The sequence below is a fragment of the Rhinatrema bivittatum genome, chromosome 1 (genome assembly GCF_901001135.1).
Source record: "Rhinatrema bivittatum chromosome 1, aRhiBiv1.1, whole genome shotgun sequence".
NCBI lineage: Eukaryota > Metazoa > Chordata > Amphibia > Gymnophiona > Rhinatrematidae > Rhinatrema > Rhinatrema bivittatum.
The window spans coordinates 40911834-40932897 of record NC_042615.1 but is presented as its reverse complement, the minus strand read 5'-3'; the positions used below and the strand labels follow the sequence as shown (position 1 = coordinate 40932897).

The window sequence follows — 21064 nt, the reverse complement described above, 5'->3', positions numbered from 1 at the left end:
GCTCTCCTGCTCATTCCATCTCTGTCACTGGTGAAGAATGCAAATAGAAAAAAATGTCCTTTTTTTTCTATGCTGCCTCCTTCTTTGGGATTTACTTGCCAAGGAGATAAGACTGACAAAAGCTTATTTATGTTTCAGAAAAATATGTAATATGTGGCTTTTTAGCATTGCGTTTTTAACTGTTTTGCTTCCTTGTTCATTCTGCATTTTTAGCTTTTTAGGATTTTACGTGTGTTCTGCTGGTGTATGGCCCACTAGGATTCCTACACAGGTGTGGCCTTGTGCAAGGATCCTCTTAATTTATAAAAGGAAAACCCTGAAACTTAGGGGAAAGGAGCCCTAGAAGAAGTTAGACAGGTTTTTTAACTAATTATCAACATCAAACAAACATTCAGATCTCCTTCTCACATATAACACCGGGCAACTGGTTTACACTTTCAAGTGTCCCGTCACCTCCTTGAGCCCCAGCCCAAGCCCCTCCTCCTCACTCTGTGGGCTGGTGGAAGCTTTTTAAATTGTAACTCACACCCAGAGAGTAATAGATTTACTCCAACGTGCTTTTTGAATAGCTTTTCTGAGAAACTGATTTTGTTTTGGGAAAAGTTCCCACCAGCCTTTCCTCCCTAGTTGGAGTAAGGGAGGGAAGCAGTTTGTTCATCGGTGATTTTCCTTAAACCAGGACATTGAATTTGCTCAACCAGCAAGTGAAGGAGAAGAAGTGGAAAGCCAACTACAGGGGCATTGATAGATATCTAAAAGTTCTAGGGCACAGACCCATAATCCCTCCACCCCCCTAGATTTTGATAATTATCTCAGTCACAATCAGTAGCTTCTCCCCCCCCCCCCCCCCCCCGAACAATCCTATAAAAATACCTAATTATACATCACACAAATGATCTCTGTTCTATGTTCCCATACAGCTGTCTTTAGACAGAAGAACCTTCTAAGTAACAAAGAAACCCCTGGCCAGTTTGAACCATCTAGTAAAAGTACCACTAAAAATTATAGGCGAGCATCAATCAATAAAAATTCTTCCATATGGAAATGAAATCTAGGGTTTATACAGGATAGGACAGAATCCCAATATAAAACCTACACCTCAAGTTCTACAGTATCCCGCGTTCACAAAAGTTCCCCCAACAAAGGGTGCAGAGCAGAAAAAGGACATTTCCCCTTGCCACTCACCAAAAAAATAGTATATTCAAATTCTGGTGTTACTTCAGTAATGGTAAGAGAGATGCCATCCACTACTAGGAACATTAACAAAATCCTGCAAAAAAAAGTACTCAGAACTTACAGGAAACCTGCCATACCTAACTGCCAGACTCAAACGTTAAGAACCCTACCCTGTTTCCCCGAAAATAAGACAGTGTCTTATATTAATTTTTGTTACCAAAGATGCACTAGGCCTTATTTTCAGGGGATGTCTTATTTTTCCATGAAGAAGAATTCACATATATTGTTGAACAAAAAAATGAACATTTATCATATTCTGAATAGTTGTCTGGTTATGCTGGTTTGTGATGACAACTAACTGTGAATCCTGCAGGGTAAAAAAATCACAGCTGCATGCTCTGGTGTTCTGTGCGACGGGCATGCTCCCAAATAAAAACTTTGCTAGGTCTTACTTTCGGGGGAGGTCTTATATTTAGCAATTCAGCAAAACCTCTACTAGGTCTTATTTTCGGGGGATGTCTTATTTTCGGGGAAACAGGGTACGCAGGAAAGGCAACACTGCAAATAATACAGCAAGCCTTAAAACACCAATATTCCTCTTCTTAGGAAAACAGAGTAAGTCAGGCTACTATAGATCCCTATACAGAAACTACAAGCTAGCAGAATACTTCATCCCATTCACACATGCAGAACACAGACAGGACCCTTGCCAAATACATAATAAAATGACAATAAAGTAGAAATACAAATATGCAGTCAAAAAATGAACTAGAAACAGCAAGAAGCCAGACTGTATGCAGTGCAACAATGTAAAAAGAGAAACAGAACAATCGTCATAAAACATCAAACAATAAAATCAAGAAATATAAAAACTCAATCATAATAGTAAAAGACAAACTAATAAAAACAATACATTCTTCAAACTGGCTGATAAACAGAATAACATCCAGTAATTGAAAACTCATAAAAATTGTTTAAAATGTACTAAAGACTAATAAAATATTTCAAAACAGCAGATACATCAAATAACTCCAATAATTAAAACTCATAAAGTTAAAAATCCCTTGCTGTGTCCATACCTGGGAATTTTTTATTTCCAGTCATCCTGAGATGTCTTGAATTAGTTGGGTGGGGCGCACAGACTTTATCCTCTCTCTGTCACACACACATACTAATGTTTATTCTCTTAGATACACACTCCCTGTCTTTCTCTCTCTCTCATACACCCACATTCACACACACATGCTCTCATACACTCTCTCTCACACACACAAACATGCTCTCATATTAACGTCCACTCACACACACATATATATGCTTCCATACACACTTCTTTTCTCTGTCTCTCACCTACACCCACACACAGAAATACATGCACTCAGTCCCACAGGCTCTCTCTAAAAAACACACACTGGCTCTCACATTCATAGGTTCCTACTTTTACATATATTCTCTGTCACAGGCACACATATATTCTCAACCACATAGACTCCCTGTCACACACACACATGCTAACACACACCCACACTCCCACAAGCTCCATCACAAATACATAGGCTCTCACTTTCACACACACTCTGTCACACACATGCCCTCACTCTCACAGACTTCCTCACATACACAGAAACACTGCTTCTACATATGCTCTCTCTCTCTCTCTCTCTCACACACACACACATATATGCTTACTTATTCTGAGCCTCCCACTCTCCTCTAGAGTCTGCTTCCATAGGGGAATGATGTCCATAGCCTCTCCTCCACAGATCCAGAGAAATTGTGACACTCTTGGGAATACCAAGACCTGCCATCCTTACTTGGATTTTTCCTGGCAGCACCACAGAACCTACGGTTCAGTACTGCTGGTGCCGACCTCCTCATGGCCTGCATTGCCCTCTACAGCCTCTCTCTCAGTATCTGGCCCAAATGGCTTCCCCTGCACAAGCAGCATTGATGCCAGCAATGTGTAACGCAGCTGATCAATGTGCATGCCCTGCCCATGCCTTTCTGATGCGCTGCCACTTGTACTTCTGACGTCAAGTTTCTGAGCTGGCAGGAGTAGTAGAACGTGCTACGTCTGGCAGCACACAAGTGAAGGCCACAGATCAGTACAGATAAAATTAAAATGCATTTTGAGAATATTTATACTAAACTAGAAAGGAAATAAAAATGTAATATGTGTTATCCATTTGATTGATAATTATTCTCTCTAAGTGCATGTGATCCTATTCGGAGCTAATGCTTGCTCAAAAAGTTGGAGAACAGGCTCACATGCACTTAGTACAAATTAAATTTACTTCCCTAAATCAACGCAGGAAAACAAAAGGGATAATATTCTCTAGTTTTAATCTGAAGAGTTTCTCACCATCAGTTGTTGGTTGGGATTACAATCCTTCCTCTGGCAGTGTCTAGCCTTCTACTCTATGAGAGTCTCCTTCTGAAGCTCTCACTCAAGTGGAGAGAGCCTGTAATAGAGTGAGCTGCTGAAAGTTTGCCTGCCATGAGGAGAGGTAACACTGCTTAAATGTCTTTTTTTCACTATATTCTGTCATTTTATATTTTGAAATGAAAAGTTAGCTCCTTTGCTTCTATTTAAAGGCTAGGTTAAAATAAGATGTTAAGCAATGCTAGCTTGTATTAAAAGAGATGTTGATATTCAGCCCCATTAGTCCAGCTAGGTTTGGACTTAGCTGGTCAAATAGTGGAATTTGAAAATCCTGCTGTATTGATTGGCCCTGAGATAGCTGGATAATGTGTTAGCTGGCTAAAATGTAAACTCGCTAGCTTAGAAGCAGGGTATTGCGCTGGAGGTGGACCCTTGGCCTGGCGCAGGATTGGTGCGGCCCTCTGAGGGATCCCAGAGGGCACCTGTCACCAGGAGGCGGAGCACACAAGGAGACAGAGGCTAGCTGGAACTTCACCAATAACAGTCCGGGGGCTCCGCGGGTTGAGCCCTTGGATTCCCGGACCGCCTGGGCTTAGGTGGGCCTCTGGGGGTCTCCCGGAGAGATGACGGAGAGGTGTGCCCACCAAGAGAAGAGATAAGCGGCTGTCTGTGGACAGGCGAGCTAGACCAGAACCAAGTGTACAGGAGACCATGGGAACAAGGCAGGAACTGAAAGTCCTCCGAGTAGGATAGGCAGCGCCTAGTGGTCCAGCTCGAAGAAGGCCGCGGGCGGTGTCAAAGCAGGCAGGCCTGGTGGTCACAGGAGAAGTGAAGAGAGTGTCCGAATGGAGGGCAAGGGTCAAAGCCAGGGTATCCATCCGAGGATGGTCAGCCAAAGCAAGGGTCAGTCCCGGGTATCAGTCCAAACGTGGTCAGAGGCAAGCAGAGGTCAGTCCCGGGTATCAGTCCAAATGTGGTCAGAGGCAAGCAGAGGTCAGTACCAGATATCAGTTCAAGCGTGATCAGGCAAGCCGAGGTCAGTACCGGGTATCAGTCTGAGAAGGTACAACCTGGGTAGCGGAACGTGGAACAGGACTCAGTAACGAAGGAACTCAGGAACAGACACTGGAACACAGGAAGGACCACGGGAACGCAGGAACACTGGAACAAGCACAGGAACAGGGACGGCAACTAGCTTCACACTGAGGTGAAGACCCGTTTGCCAAGGTGAAGAATGAGCGGCTGAGCCCTGCCTTTTATGCAGCGCTCAGGTGACGTCATTGCCGGGCGCCGCGGAGCAGTTTCCCGCCACGGCGCCTTTAAAGGTTGGCCTTGTGCGCGCGCGCGCCTAGGGGTGGGGCCGTGGAGGCCATGGAGCCCCGACGCGAACCACGCTGGGAGCTGGAAGGAGGCAGAGACGCGTGCGCCGGGCGCCTGGGGCGCAGGTGACTCGCTGCGGCAGCCGGCGAGGAGGGGCCGGGACCCCCGGAGGGAAGAGAGAGGTGAGCAGGACTGGCAGTGGCCTAGCACAGCTGGGGCACAACACAGGGCAGAGGTGGTTACCTTGCTAACTTATACGGTCATTCATCAAAATGCCATAACGTGCGATAATCATGTTACCGCACAGCGGGAATGCAAATCTTTGAAGGGGCGGGATTGGTGAGGGGTTTGGGTGGGATTAATTAAAATGAGGGGCAATAAGCATAGTATGTTTTTTAACACTGGAAATAACTATACCTTTTTTCCCTGGTGTTAAGCTGAACGAAACAGCCAGAATGTCACACTGTTCTCTCACCCTAGCTTGGTGGACTAGAATCTCATCTTTGTGAGACTTGGCTCACTCCAAATGACATCAAATCTTCACCGAGGTGTACAGTGCTCTTCGTACGTCTCACTCTGGCCCCTAAACCAACATCAACATTTCTCTCTCTCTCTCTCTCTCTCTCTCTCACATTGGTATCTAGTGTGGCACCTCTCCTTCCCTCATACCCTCGTAGTAAGAAAAATCATTGGGTTCAAGTGGGAACCCCATCCCCCACCCCCATTACCTCAAATTGAAAAATAAAAAAGCATAAAACCTATGGCCTCCCCTGACCTCGGGCCTGGTCAGCATCCGGACCTTGCCCTAGTAGAACCTAATGGCTATGCCTCCTGCTTCTTTATAAATAACAACCCGTACGCTCTCCTAGAGCATTGTAGGCTGAGCTATGGTTTTTCTTAATTGATTCTATTTGAATTGTCACATTGCTACGTCTTTCATCTTCTTATTACCACTTAGGGTCAACACACTTTGACTACTATACATTAGGTGAATTTTAAAAGGAGTTACATGCATAAATGTAACATACTATCCTAGCAATTTTATAACACGTGCACTTATATGTGTATAACCTATGGACAATTCAATGGCCTACATTGTAGCAATTTTCAAGAGCCCACTTATACGGGTAAAGTGCATTTCCACGTGTAAAACCCAATTTTAAGTATGCTAATCCTTTTTAAAATCAGGCCCTAAGGGAGTAAGAATTTACATGCTTAAAACCGTGTTTTACGCGTGTAAATGCACTTTACCCATGTAAGTGGGCTTTGGAAAATTGCTACAATATATGCCATTGAATTGTCCATAGGTTTTTCACATGTTACATGCACTTTAAGCACATAAATGAGCTTTTGAAAATTGCTAGGATAGTATGTTACATTTACATACATAACTCCTTTGAAAATTACCCTCTAACTGTGTGAAGTTAATTGCTGGTGTTAATCCAGTTTCCACTTAGGGGCTTCCAGCTCGCCCCAGACCAGTCAAACAGGCTGATCCAGTCCTAGGTTTCCCTTCACTGAATACAGGGAGTTAGAGTTTTGATTGTCCAATTGAGTTCCATTAGATAATCAGAACTACAGTTCCATGCATACAGTGGGGCAAAACTGGGATTCGTTCCACCTGTTTTGTCGACCTAGGGTGAATTAGTGATCCTGTTTCCAAAGGACATCAGTTCAACGAACACTAATAATTTGTACTAGTTGGCGACCTCCGTCGAGAGCCCGAGTACTGCTGAGGTATCTGGCCTGGCGAAATTAACTCCTCTTTCAGCTCTAGAGATGGTTTCTTTCACACAGGGATGGACTGGAAGACAATATGTGTATTGTTTTTTTTTTTGCTCTTGCTGTTCCCTGCTGAGCATCTTTCATATACATTCAATTCACTGTAAATATGAGAGGAAAGCTAATTCCACCTGCTGGTAATGGTTAAAAAACAACCCACGAACGTTACACGATCGTTAATAGTTTAAGATGTCTGGAAAGCGTGTTCACCAGTTCACCGTTTATGTCCCAAGGTTTCAGTAAAACATCACAGCATTCATATTGCCTGCTGCTGCTAGGCCTCCGTTGCTGTGTCACTGGGACGCTCACATGTGCTGTTTTACAGTTATAGCCAGCAGTGTTATAACAGTAATAATAGTAATGCTTTGTAAATGATCTAATTACGGCTTTCATTGTCAATGGAAAATCACAGCCTGCCACACAGCTTTCATGAATGTATCTTCCCATCACAACGTATGAATGATTTGACTTTGTGCGCATTAGCATTTTTTAATTGATCATATGACTCAGAGACTGCAAAATAACATCTTGATGTTTGTTTCAGATGCAGAATTCTGTCAAAATACTTTTGTCTTGTTGGAATCTCCTCATGATTTTCTTTTTACGCCCTGCAGTCTCCCCTTAGTCCTTTGGGCTCCAGCCCAGTCAGAACTGGCCTCTGCTGGGCTACGGTTGCCCTAAGCCGTCGTTTGCAACTGCCTGGAGGTTTCACCCTGTTTTATAACCTCACACCTAGCTCAGTCATTGCAGCGATGGTCCTTGGCCAGGGGACACAAACCGTGGCTCCTTGTTCCCTGCCACTAGGTGTCACTGCTGCTTGAGGTCTAGGACTCCCTTCTCCTGAAGGACTTTGGTTTCCACATCAACCCTAGCCTTGGCCAGGCCCAGGGAATGAAAGATCTGACCCAGAAATTGAACCCGGGTCCCCTCCACATTACAGTGCACAACGATCCTGCCGAGACACTTTGCCTTTTGGGGAAAGAAGAGTCATTGAATGTTGCAAGTCTTTCTCCAATGCATTAGCCCTCCGATTCCTATCTGATCTCCGTTCCTATTGTGGATGATTTTGACATTACAGTCAGGCTCAGTATTTTGCTTTAATTATAATGACTTCCCTATAGTTTTATTGAAATAATGCAGAAATGGTCAACTCAGGCCGATAGGCTCAGTTTTCATTATGTGCCGTATGAATATTCATAGAATGTATTTGCATATATTAGCTTTAAATTGTATTGGGATAGGATTACTTTGCATTGTCTAGTTATCCAGTAAACAAATAAAAATCTGTATAGACAATGAGGACTGAGCTTTCACCATCAGGGAAAAGAATTTGGGTGATACTTAATAAGTCCCTTGCCTATACTGCTGTCTGGATCACAGCTGGTAAGAAGAACTTTTAGATGCATTATTGTAACATTTGAAGTGCTTGCAATAGTCCCCTATATGATAGACTTTCTGAAGATGCAAGCACAGACACTATAGCTTCTGATGCCACCTTCCTTTGTTTCCTGATCATACCCGGAAGCACATTCTCCCTCACCGTGCACTTTACAAATCATACCTAGCCAGAAGACCCAAGCATATGTAGCGTTTGGCACGCTGGAGACAGGAAGCAACTTTTCTGCCTTCTTCTTTCATTTTTGCAAAGGGGTCAACCTGAATATCAGCTTTTGGTTGGTCTCATAAAAGATGTCATGGCCTTCCAAAGCCTCTTGTTTTTTATAACATTATCAGTAAATGCAGCCTCGCATGTTACTGCAAGCCAGAGAGAGGGAGACCATCGCACATCTGGCTCGTTTTATAAAGGGCCATACACGGCATTGGCAGAATCACTTTTATGTATATACTGTAGATAGCTTTTTGATTCTCAATTTAGAGTGGCTGTATTTCAAAGACTGTATCTACGGATCATTTTAGTAGATGTACGTAGTGAAAGGGGGGGGGGGGGGAGAAAGAGATGTCTTAAAGCTCCCACTGTAATGTATTGGACTGCATTTTTTTTTTCAGGGGTGCCGGGTTTGGGAGGGAAATTGGAAAAAAAATGCTCACTTTTTTTTTTTTTTTTTTTACCAAAATAAGGGGCTCTTCCTCCTGGCCGGAAACTTGGCTGGTTTGTCTCATTCCTTAGCCATAAAAACATACTGCAATTATACCAGGCAAATACAACAGTGTACATGTATGGTACTTACATAAGGATGAGAATGACTTTGTTAGATGGGTCCTAACGTACAAATGTTTTCCTGTAGGGACAGAATGGGAGCAATCCTTTGATTAATCAGGCACCAGCGGTTGGCGCCATGGGATCTAGTCTTATGCTGTTCATCATACTCTCGGGGGATTAGCATGTGAAAGAGCGAATTGCAAGATTTGTGATTAAAAATAAAACCCAACTGTGCCAATTTTCAGCAAGGCAGCACCTTTGTAAAGAAGAGAGGCCTTGGCTTTTCTGAAGCAGTGACAATTATTATTATATATATATATAATTTTTTTTTTGCTGTTCTATTAATGGTGTCTCTGTATTTATGCTTTCCAGTGCTGGCTACCAATGTATTTATTATTCACCCGAAAACACAGCCAAGGCAAAAGAAATTCTCAGCAACATCAATCAACTACAACCTCTCATATCAAGCCATGCAGACCTCCTGCTTAATTCAGCAAGGCAGCGCTCTCCAGACAGCTTGAGGAATTCTTTAAAGACGCTTTCAGAAAAAGTAAGATTCAGATCTTTTCTACAATAAAAGTCCCTAACCGTTTTCCTTTTTTTTGTGTGTGTGTGTGCATAAATTGTATTTCATGAAACATGAAATTTTTTTATACAACTTTTGAAAAAAAATGGTTTTCAAAATATTGTCCTAGTAAAAAGAAAAGTTGAGTCATGTTTCCTTTTACAATTATTGTTAGGGGAGGAAAAAAGCTTGATGGGCTCCATCTGTCCTCTGTGCGTGCAACACACAATTTGCAAGGTACATGCAGGCCACCAGTTCCTTAGTTCTCCTTATTTCGAACTCTAATTATTTGTGTGTGCCCTTGTAATGGCTGCTTTTTAAAATCACTGTGATCCTGCAGTAGTTGCAGATTGCATAAGATGTTGCTGGATTTCCCTTCCATCTTGGAGATATGAAATACTGGTCATAATTAAAATAATTTGGTTGGGACAAGAATACACCTTGCTCACTCTTGGGAATGTCTGCAGTAGTCCATGCATTGCCCATTGACCTCTGACAAGGTGCCTGAGCCACTGAGAAGCCACTGAGTAGCCACAAGGACTCAGCTCTGGAAAGAGTGAAAAAACAACATAAAGAAAGAGTAAATGGTTATTTTGGAACTGTAAATAGCCTATTAGAGCCTATTTAATTCAGATCCCCCTGTACTCCCATTTGTCTAACAGCTGGCAAAATGAGCAATGGTCAATTTGTCATTATTTTTTTCCTCGATGTTCCTTCTTACAGATGCAGTGAGCGCATTATGCCACAGGCAAAGAACACTAAACATTGTCCAAAGTGTACATTGTCCAAATTATTCATGCTGGGCCCAGATGCAGTATATTTATAGCACAGCGGATTTTTTTGTCTTCGTTTTTCCGCGCCTATGAAAAGTCTATTCTCTCAATTAGGCTGTGCCAGTTACTGTATGTAATGACAACAAATAGCAGGCCTAACTCAGAGGCAGTTTAATGCATGTCAGCCGTGGCGGAAACCAGAGAGCGGGCACAAAATTGGAACAATTATGTAGCAATAGGTGTTAGAAAGGTTGCGTTGTGCATATTTGTCTTCAATTTCTCTGGGATTTTATCAATTTCCCTCTACTCTGAGCACTACTATAGTGAATATTGGTCTGACATTTCCGACTAATTATAATGATGTGGCCAAACAATTTTCCCACACTGGCTGAAACGAGTCAAGCAGAGGTGTCTCTGTATGGTCTTTAATACACCGATGTTGAACAAATTTTATACAATGTCATTCGTTGTACTATGCTGTAATACTATTTTTTTTTGTTGAACAGTTTTTTATATTAGCAGCAAAAATAAAGGTCAAACCAAAAAACAAAAAAAACCCCTTTTTATTGGACTAAGTTAAACATTTCTTGAGTAGCTTTTGGCTGCTAACACTGCCTTCATCAGGTCAAAACAAAATGAGTAGGCAACGGATGATGTTTCCCAATTATACAAGTGAATCATAGATCACATTACAATGGTGGTATAAAGGGGAAAGTTTGTGTTAGCAGAGCAATAAAAAAGTGACAGAGAGCAGAATTATTGCTGGTACTAAATTACAAAACACATATCTCTGAGAAGACTTTTGATGTTTGTTTTGAAGTATCTGATCATTTTAATTTCAAACGTACATTCTTGGATAGTTATTCTTTTGGTAGTACCTTGGTCATAAGGTCATTGATGCAATCGTCTCGTCTCATAAAAATTTCCTCTCCTTTGTGATATGTATAATCTTAAATCTGTGCGGGTTCATACTTGTCTTCAGCTTCTGGCCTCTGTCACCAATATAACATCCCACTTCACATTTTCTATATTGGATAATATGATATAATCAAGAAGGTCAAATCCAGACTACTTGATTACTTCCAGCCTGTCGTAAATGCATTTCTAACAGAAGGCCACCGATCTAAAAGCATAAAAAGAGCCCTGTTCAGACCAACCCTAAAAAAAAACTCAACATGGACCCAATTGAGGCCTAGACTCAAACCTACCATTTCTAGGTAAGATCACTGAAAAAGCTGTACTAGTACAGCTATCTGATTTCCTACTGATTGAGCAGGAGGCAACAAAGGGTAGTGGTAAATTGTCATTCCAAGGAGAGGGGTGTTTTAAGAGGCGTGCCACAAGGATCGGTCCTTGGATCATTTTTTTTTCTACATTTTCATAAGCAATATTGAAGAAGGACTGTTAGGAAAAGTTTGCCTTTTTGCAGATATCAAAATCTGTAACAGGGTAGATAACCAGAATGGCATGGAAAACCTGAGGAGGGATATATATTGAAGCTTGATGAATGGTCTAGAGTTTGGCAGCTAAGATTTAATGCTAAAAAGTGCAGTCATACATTTGGGCTGTAAAAACCCAAGAGAGTGCTACAGTATAGGGAGTGACTTTCCTCGAAACAAGAGAGGTTGATCATATCTGATGATCTCATGATGGCCAATTAGGTAGAAAAGCAACAGCAAACACCAGAAAGATGCTTGGGTGCATAGGGAGAGAAATGGCCAGCAGGAAAAAGGAAGTGATATTGCCCCTGAATACATCCCTGGTGAAATCTCATTTGGAATACTGTGTACAGTTCTGGAGACTGCACCTTCAAAAGGATACAAACAGAATGGAGTCATTCCACAGAGTGGCGACTAAAATTATCAGTGATCTTCATTGTAAAACATATGGGGATAGTCTTAAAGATCTGTTCAGCTTGGAGAAGAGACGGCTGAGGCGGGATATGATAGATATGATAGAGGTCTTTAAAATCATGAGAGGTCTTGATCGAGTAGATGTGAATTGTTTATTTACACTTTCGGATAATAGAAGGACTAGGGGGCACTCCTTGAAGTTAGCAAGTAGCACATTTAAAACTAATCGGAGAAAATTCTTTTTCACTCAACGCACAATTGGGCTCTGGAATTTGTTGCCAGAGGATGTGGTTAGTGCAGTTAGAGTAGCTGAGTTCAAAAAAAGTTTGGATATGTTCTTGGAGGAAAAGTCCATTAACTGCTATTAATCAAATTGACTAAGGGAATGACCTCTGCTATTACTGGCATCAATAGCATGGGATCTTCTTGGTGTTTGGGTATTTGCCAGGTTTTTGTGGCCTGGTTTGGCCTCTGTTGGAAACAGGGTGATGGGCTTGTTGAACCCTTGGCCTAACCCAATATGGCAATTCCTTATGTTTTTATATACACCCTGGAGGAAAGGCAAGATAGGGGTGATATGATAGACATTTAAATTATTATTATTACTATTTAGATTTAATATACCACCTGTAAGAGATTCATCCAGGCAGTTTACAATACTGTACAATAAAGAAACATAAAATCAGTTAGAAAATACAAACAAAAATATGCAATACCTCCAAGGTAACATTGCACAGGAGGCAGACCTCTTTCAATGGAAAGAAGGCTTTGCAATGAGGGGATCTGTGAAGGAATTATAGGGATTGTATAGCTAAGCAGTTGGTACAGATGGGCAGATAAGATAGCCCGTATAGTCTTCTGCTGTCATGTTTCTATATTTCTGCATTACTGACCACAAGGGACCTAGACCTCTTTCAGTTGAGCCTCAGGCCACATTTCAGCACAGAGACTACTTTCTAACTATGGGCAGACAGCTTTCCTGGAACTCCTTGACTTCTCTACAGCATCAAACAACATTGTCTAGTATATCCTAATTACCCTCTTAAAAGACCTAATGCTAGCTGGGTTCAACTCCTTCTTCCAAAATTACTCCCAAGCTACTTCACTGGGATCAGCACTATCCTGTGGAGGGTCACAGGGATCTTTCCTATTACCAACACTACTCAGTATATACATGGTCTCCTTATTACTCATATGCCAGCAACATTCAGCTTCTGGTCCCTCTTGACCTTGATCCTGACAAAGCAAAAGCCTGCCTGAAGAAATGCCTGGGAAAGATTCCCAACTGGCTACCCCAACATAAATTGAGACTGAATCCACAAAAGACAGAAGTACTGTGGATAGGGAAAAATATAGACTCTGACAAATTGAACTCTGAGGTGATCTTCGAAGGGACCCCTCTTCCTTTCAGCTGCCAGGCTGGCAGCCTAGGATTTCTGCTGGACTCCAGGCTCACCGTAAAACTTAAATCCCAGCAGCATCCAGTTCGGCATATTCTTTCAGCTGTGCCAAGTCTGTGACCTTCACCTCTTCTTCAACAGCCCTGCGTTTGCCACCCTCGCCCAGGCCTGTCTGATCTCCCGCTTGGATTCCTGCAGCTCGCTACAGTTTGACTGTTGCTGACTAAAGACCAAACTTAAGAGGATCACTCTTAATCTACACTTCTAAATGTAACTTTAGCATTTTAAGTATCGAACAACACTGAGATGCTCTGGTCATCAACTAATAAAACCAATTTCTGAAACATAACTTTTCCTTTTTATCCACTAGTCATGTGGAAAAGTTGGTAGCCGTATGCGAGAATCTGTGACTATGAAGGGGCACCACCCCCCTTTTTGTTTAGAAGCTCCTGGTGAGCACAAGAAGGTAAGGGATTTCTCTGTGCAGCAAAATAGCAAGACCATGGAGGGCTTGGACTCGCCAAACCCTATGATTTTTCTCCCTCTCTAACCCTTCAGCCTGTATCTCGGTCCATCCTGTACCATCTGTTCTCTCTTCTTTACATCTTTCTTCTATACCCTCACCTTTCTTTCATTCACCATATCCACCGTTCTCTCCTTCCTCTTCATCTTACTTTACCCCGCCTCCTCTCTCCATATAACAAAACTTTAAATTGTACATAGAACTCGCGTAACTTAATACTGAAAATGACATTCATGGGATTCATGTCAGATTCTGAAATCTTTTACTGGATCAGCATACGAATTATCCTAAAATACTGTACATGAGCTTTTAAAATTTCATAGGTCTCTTCTTCAAATACCACATCTCCTGCACTTTAATAATTACTGTGCCATCTATCTCAGGCTCGTCCATTACTGTGCCATCTACACCCAATGATAGTGGTTACTGCTCCATTTTTCCCAATGATAGACTTTATTGCTCATTTTACTCCTGTAAGGCCATTACCAGGCATAGCACCCAGATATTTTCTTGGGGGGGGGGGGGAATTCAGGGCCTTTTGTGATCTAAGACAAAATGAGGCTAAATGGCGCAAAAACCCAGGAACCAACACCCTTTCAATCTACAAATCATCTCTGCATCAATACAAATCAAGCACCTTAAGATCCAAGAGGGACTACTACGCCTCGAAGATACACAACCTTGTATTCGATGCCAAAGCCCTCTTCAGCTATGTAGCCAACCTCACACAATTAAACCAACCAGAGATCGCTCATGACCAAGCTCAATCGAAAGCGGAAGAATTAGCTCTATTCTTCAGCAACAAAATCAATACTCTTCTATCACAGCTCCCCACGAACCCCACTGTTCCACTAACCACTCCTCAACCCTCAATCAACTACACTCGGTTAGAAGAACTTGACACAACTTCATCCATTGAGATCCAAGGAATTCTTAGGAAAATGAAACCTTCCTCTCACCCTTCAGATCACATCCCAGCCAAACTACTACTATCAATTCCAGAATCTATCTCCAAAACCTTGGCAGATATCATAAATTGCTCCCTTACACAAGGATTCTACCCTGACAACCTCAAACTTGCCTCACTCAAACCCCTTCTCAAAAAACCAAATCTCGACCCAAACGATTCTAACAACTTTAGACCGATAGCCAACCTCCCTTTCATAGCCAAGATAATGGAAAAATTGGTAAACTCACGTCTCTCAAACTACATTGAAGATAATAACCTTCTATTCCCATCACAATACGGATTCCGTAAAACCTTAAGCACAGAAGCCCTCCTCATCTCTATGACTGACCACATCATCCTAGGCTTAGACAAAGGACAAGCCTTCCTTCTGATACTACTCGACCTTTCGTCTGCATTTGATACGGTCAATCACTCCCTTCTCATCAACCAACTAACAGCCATAGGTATCTCAGGCACTGCCCTAGCATGGTTCAGAACCTTCCTCAGCAACAGAGGATATAAGGTTAAGATTCATAATAAAGAATCCTCTCTTCACCCCGCGTCAGTAGGAGTCCCTCAGGGCTCATCCCTGTCTCCTACCTTGTTCAACATTTATCTGTTACCCTTATGTAAACTTCTCACCGACCTCAATCTCAAACACTTCCTCTATGCAGACGATATCCAGGTCTTGATCCCCATCGAAGAGTCACTCGCAAAAACACTGTCTCACTGGGAAACCTGCCTCCAAAATATCAAACAGCTTCTCACAAGTCTCAACCTGATACTAAATTCATCAAAAACGGAACTTCTACTCATCACACCAGAAAACAGCTCCCTCACACTCACCCATCCTACCGTACCAAATACTACACAAGTAAGAGACCTAGGAGTTCTAATTGACAATCACCTAAACTTGAAAGCCAACATCAACAAAACCACCAGAGACTGCTTTTATAAGCTCCAAGTGCTGAAAAGAATACGACCTCTCTTCCACACACATGACTTTAGAACGATTCTACAATCAATCATTTTCGCAAAGCTGGACTATTGTAACACCATCATGCTTGGTCTCCCCTCATCACACACCAAACCATTGCAAATGGTCCAAAATGCCTCCGCCCGTATACTCACTAACACCAGGAGAAGAGAACACATAACCCCTATCCTGATGGACCTTCATTGGCTACCCATACACTTCAGAATAATCTACAAGGCCATTCTCACCATTTTCAAAAACATCCATCAATTAGCTCCAATCGATCTCCATATCCCCCTCCGATTACACCATTCAACAAGACCGACAAGAGATGCTTACAAAGGATCACTTCAAGTACCTCCAGCCAAAACTACCAGACACATCACGCTTAGAGATCGGGCATTCTCCACAGCCGGTCCAACTTTATGGAACTCCATTCCCCCGGATCTTAGAATGGAACCCAGTATCTCAACATTCAAGAAAAAACTCAAGACGTGGCTGTTCACGCAGGCATTTCCTAACTCCAACATTATTTAACTCCCATCAATCAACACGCTTCGCTAGTAATAACGTTAATAAATGTTATTTATTCAATGCTATTTATACATATATATAATTATCTGATCTTCATTTTCCTTCTCACTCCAAGTTATTGATTTCCTTGTTATATGTAACTGCTTTTCTGCACTATTGTTCAAATTGTAAAGTTTTATTATTATTGCACCCCTGTTTCTTGTGAACCAGCATGATGGGACTATCGTCCTGAATGTTGGTATATAAAAAAACTTAAATAAATAAAATAAAATCTAAACAAAGCCTGCTTCTCAAAAATACCCAAGTGACACATTGCCATTTGGAATCATGATCCAAAAACTGGTCCAACTTCTAGTCTTATTGTCCTAGCTACCCTAACTATGGCCAGTGCTACCCTATCTTCTCCAGCAATGGCCACTACAATCCTGTCTACCCCAGCCATGGTCACTACCTACCTGTCTATCCTAGCCCTGATCATTACTGTCCTATCAATCCTAGAATGAACATTACCACCCTATCTACTGAGGCCAAATTCATTACTGTTCTAATCCTTCTGTCAAAGGAAAGTACTACCCCTTGTTTCCTCTGACATGGACAGGACTGCTCCTTCATTCCCCTTCTTAGCACCACTGGACAGTAAACACAGTATACAAACAAAGGGGACGATGCAATAATTTTCGCAGAAAGCGGGCACTGACTTTTCAGCGCCTGCTTTCTTAATGCACGCATGGCACCCGCAAGGGGAGCGCCATGCAGTAGGCAAATTAGGTGCCTGCCTGTGTGAGGTGTACGTGTGTGTGAGAATAAATTGGTGCCTGCCTGCCTGGGGTCTGTGTGTGTGAGAATGAATGTGTTCATGCCTGGCGGGGTGGGGAGGGAGCGGTGTGAGAATGAATGGGAGCTGCCGGGGTGGGGGTCAGTATGGGTGTAACATTATGTACTCCACAAAAATGTATGTATATATTTAAGGAAACATATATAAATTGTCGAAATACGTTTCGTTCGTTTAACCTTTAACCTCTGGTTTGCTAGTAGACTGAATGACTGTCTCGTGAAATTATGTTTGTCTAAAAAGTGTCTCACAACAATCAACCCAATCGTATCACTGGTAAAACTATCAACATTTACTGGTCACTGCCAAGTGTTATATGTAGGCCTCTCACTCACAGGGTCTGCATAGCATATCAGACTCCTACTTAGGTACAAGGCCACCTTACTTTAATTGTAATATTTTTGTTAGAATTTTTTAAAATTTTTTTGCACATTCAAACTGCCTCGTATCAGTTCTTCAGTAGAATTTTCATATATTATATTCCAAAGGTACGGGAGAAACAATAACTACTTATCTCGCCAATTTTGGTTAGTCACCCGACACGCGCGTGTTTCGAACCAACGGTTCTGCTTCAGGGGAATTTTTCTTCCGTATCCTGTCTCAAAGACGAACTTCTGGGTTTCCATTCCGCAAGTTTGAGGCGTCCATCTCTCTTTTCTTGGCTCGATTACCACGATTTTAAATATTGACGCGGCTTCCTTGCGCCGCGTCCATCTTTGAAAGGCACACCGACTCGAGTGATCCTATTATAGCCCAGACCGGAACCTACGTCATTCCAAACAGTCTCCTTTCACGTCCGGTCCTCTCGTTTACTTTTCTATTTCAAGATACACAGACCCCACGGAAGTCACGGCTATTTCCATTCTGTATAATTGGCACAATATTAAAAGGCAGATCGCCATGTCTAAAAAGTGTGCCACCAGCATGAAACGTTTGGAACGCTCTGCTCTAGGCCCTACGCATGGCCCAAGCTTTGGCCTGGGCCTAGGCTTTAGCATCGGTTCCCCTTTGGACCAGGAACGTGGGGACTGGGGAGGATCCTGGCCCCGGCATTTTTTGGGAGAGAGAGGCACAGGAGGCACGGTTTCTTTTTTTTTTTCTGGGTTTTTTTTTTTTTTTTTTTTTTTTAATGAAACAAAATAAACATTAGATGAAACAAAATTTAGTGGGAACACCCAGCCCCCAAAAATGAATTGAAAAACCAAATGAAATCTGTACTTCTTCCCACCCTTACTATTGAATATAGCCAGCTTTCTGAAAGATAGCCAGATACATTTAACAGACTCACTCTAGCACTGCTCTGTGGCGCTGCCAGAGTTAGCCAAATATGTTATCAGGCTAAGGTTTAGTGCCCCAAATATTCCAAAGTTGGTATCATCTAGCCTGATAAACTTGTGAGTTATCCAGCTAAATGCTTCTGAATATGGCTGGATGTTTTCTTCATCATCCGTGCACGTGAGTGAGTATCAGAGCTCCAGATTTCATTTTTCTGATCTTTCTCCTGTGTAACTTTTTCTTGGAGAGACAGCGGTTGCTGAACCAGATTCTGGCTCACTGGTGAATGAGTCCCCCTCAATGTATAGGGAGGAGGGAGGGGTATTTATATGAGCCGCATGTAATTATAAAGATTTATGAGCTGCTTTGCATATGTCATTTTTCTTATTTTTTTCCTTCTTTAAATATTTAATGTTTTTTTTTCTCCTTGATTTCTCTCCTAGATTGGGAGCTAGCAGACATTGGTATTTATTACTAAATGCTGTATTTTTTTCTTTTTTTTTGCTGAATTGGAGGATCTTTGTGAGTGCCCTTTTATTTGTTGTGCTCTGTATATTAATGAAAACGCTAATTTAAAAAAGAAGAAATGTAAAATTGCTTGAGAGTCTCTTCTCCCTTAGTCCAAATCACAAAAAATGTCACCGGTGCACTGGCAATATTCGATCGGTCCAGCCTGGCATCTGTTCAAAAATGTCTCTTCCAGTCCTGCCATAAAACAGGTTGGCACACTGTGATGCCATCCTGGTGCCTGTAGCAGTTCCCATCTGTAAGCAGATGTCATTATTAAAGCTGAAGTAGTTGTGGGGACAGGATGAATTTAATTAATTTTGTAATTGTTTCTGGCATGTACGGGTGGGTCCAGGGTGTCTTTAGAAATTTGTAACACGCAGTTATGCCATCTGTGTGGGGAATGTTACTTTATAATGATGGCGCATTCGTTGCGAGCAGGAGAACGTCAGGCGGTAGCTGCTCGATATTTTCTAAACTGCTCAGAAAGTTTGTGGGGTCCCTTGTTGGAAGGAGTTTGTGGTTGGTGCTAAGGGTTTGGGAATCCACGTTAGTGGACCAGAGAGCTTGCCGTGATTGATCTGCCAGGGTTTCCAGGTTTGTAGACTTTAGGAAAAGACTGCAAGAAGACGCCTACAAAATAACTGGAATATTAACATCCAGCCAGCGAAGGAGACTCTGTGGTGATTATGGATCAAGAAAAATACATAAACGAGGGTTACAGACGGCTCTCAAAAAAAAAATGCATGGTGCAGGCGACTTAGTAAGCAACTCACACAGGTATGCGCTGAGCAATTGAGAAATCTTAACAGTACATCTCCAAAACAAGTGCAGTCTCAACGGGACGATCTGAAACAAAGACATACTTTTTGTTAGCACCTAAAATCCATAAATCTGAAAACCCTGGCATTCCAATCATATGCTATCAAAACTCAGCCCGAGATTCAAAAGATGTAGGTGCCAGTTTTCCAGGGCTGAGCACTTAAATTTAGGTGCCTCAAAAAATAGTATGTTCAAGGGGCAGGGAAAGGTCAGGGGGAGGAATTTAAGAACCTAGTTCTGAATTTTCACCACTAGGTGCCTAACTTAAGCTGTCAGATCTAGGCACCGCCAGAGCAGGCCTAAATATGGGTGCCTTTCATTCCAGTGCCTCCGGCGTTACAAAAAGTGAACAGCTTGTGCCGGCGGGTATTCCCCAGCCCCCACCCGGGCATCTCACCTGCTTCCAGCAATTGGAAAATGTAAGCATGGGAGCTGCCAGCTCCTCGCTCCCCCACTGGCATCCCCTGACACTCCCTACCTTCCTCAAGCTGAGCTGGGAAGAGGAGATGATCTTACATAGAATCAAAGAAATGTGGTGGCAGAAAAACTGTGTATGGCCAATCTTGTCTGCCCTCCTGCCCAGCTTCACACTTCCCATTACCCTCTGAGATCCCCTGTGTTTATCCCATGCTTTCTTGAATTCAGATAGGGGTAGATTTTAAAATATGCGCGCGCTACCCGGCGTGCACACATGTACGCCCGACTTTATAACATGCGCGCACATGTTATAAAATCGGGTCGGAGCGTGCAAGGGGGTGCACAATTGTGCACCTTGCGAGCGCCAAGCCGTGCTGCCTTCCCCCGTTCCTGTGAGGGAACTTCCATTCCCCCTAACCTAAGCTTCCCACCCTTTCCCCTAATTTCCCCCCCCCCCCTACACTAACCCCCCCAAATTCTTATCGTACCTTTTGCGCCTGCTCTGGCCCTGCCCCGCCCCTTTAGTAAAGCCCCGGGACTTACACGCGTCCCGGGGCTTTACGTGCGTCACCGGGCCTTTTGAAAATAGGCCCGGTGCCCGTAAGACCGGTGACATGCGTAACCTTTTTAATATCTGGCCCATACTGTTTTGTTTATTTATTTATTAAAGGTTTTAAAATACCGCTTAGTATAGAAAAACCATACTAAGTGGTTTACATATAAATATAAACAATAAAATAAACATCCACTACTCTCTTTGCAATTAAATATTTCCTAAGATTATATAAGAACATATGAAATGCCTTACTGGGTCAG

At 42.5% G+C, this 21064-nt stretch overlaps 1 protein-coding gene across 5 annotated transcripts in view; it reads left to right on the top strand.

Annotated features, from left to right (window-relative positions):
• The window catches only part of INPP4B (inositol polyphosphate-4-phosphatase type II B), a 1386300-nt gene that overhangs the window by 1136790 nt on the left and 228446 nt on the right, over nucleotides 1–21064 (top strand). For all 5 annotated transcript variants that reach the window (XM_029598221.1, XM_029598061.1, XM_029598140.1 and 2 more), the window contains one exon: nucleotides 9195–9372. In XM_029598221.1, the coding sequence (XP_029454081.1) occupies nucleotides 9195–9372 (178 nt within the window). The remainder of the gene's footprint in view (nucleotides 1–9194; nucleotides 9373–21064) is intronic.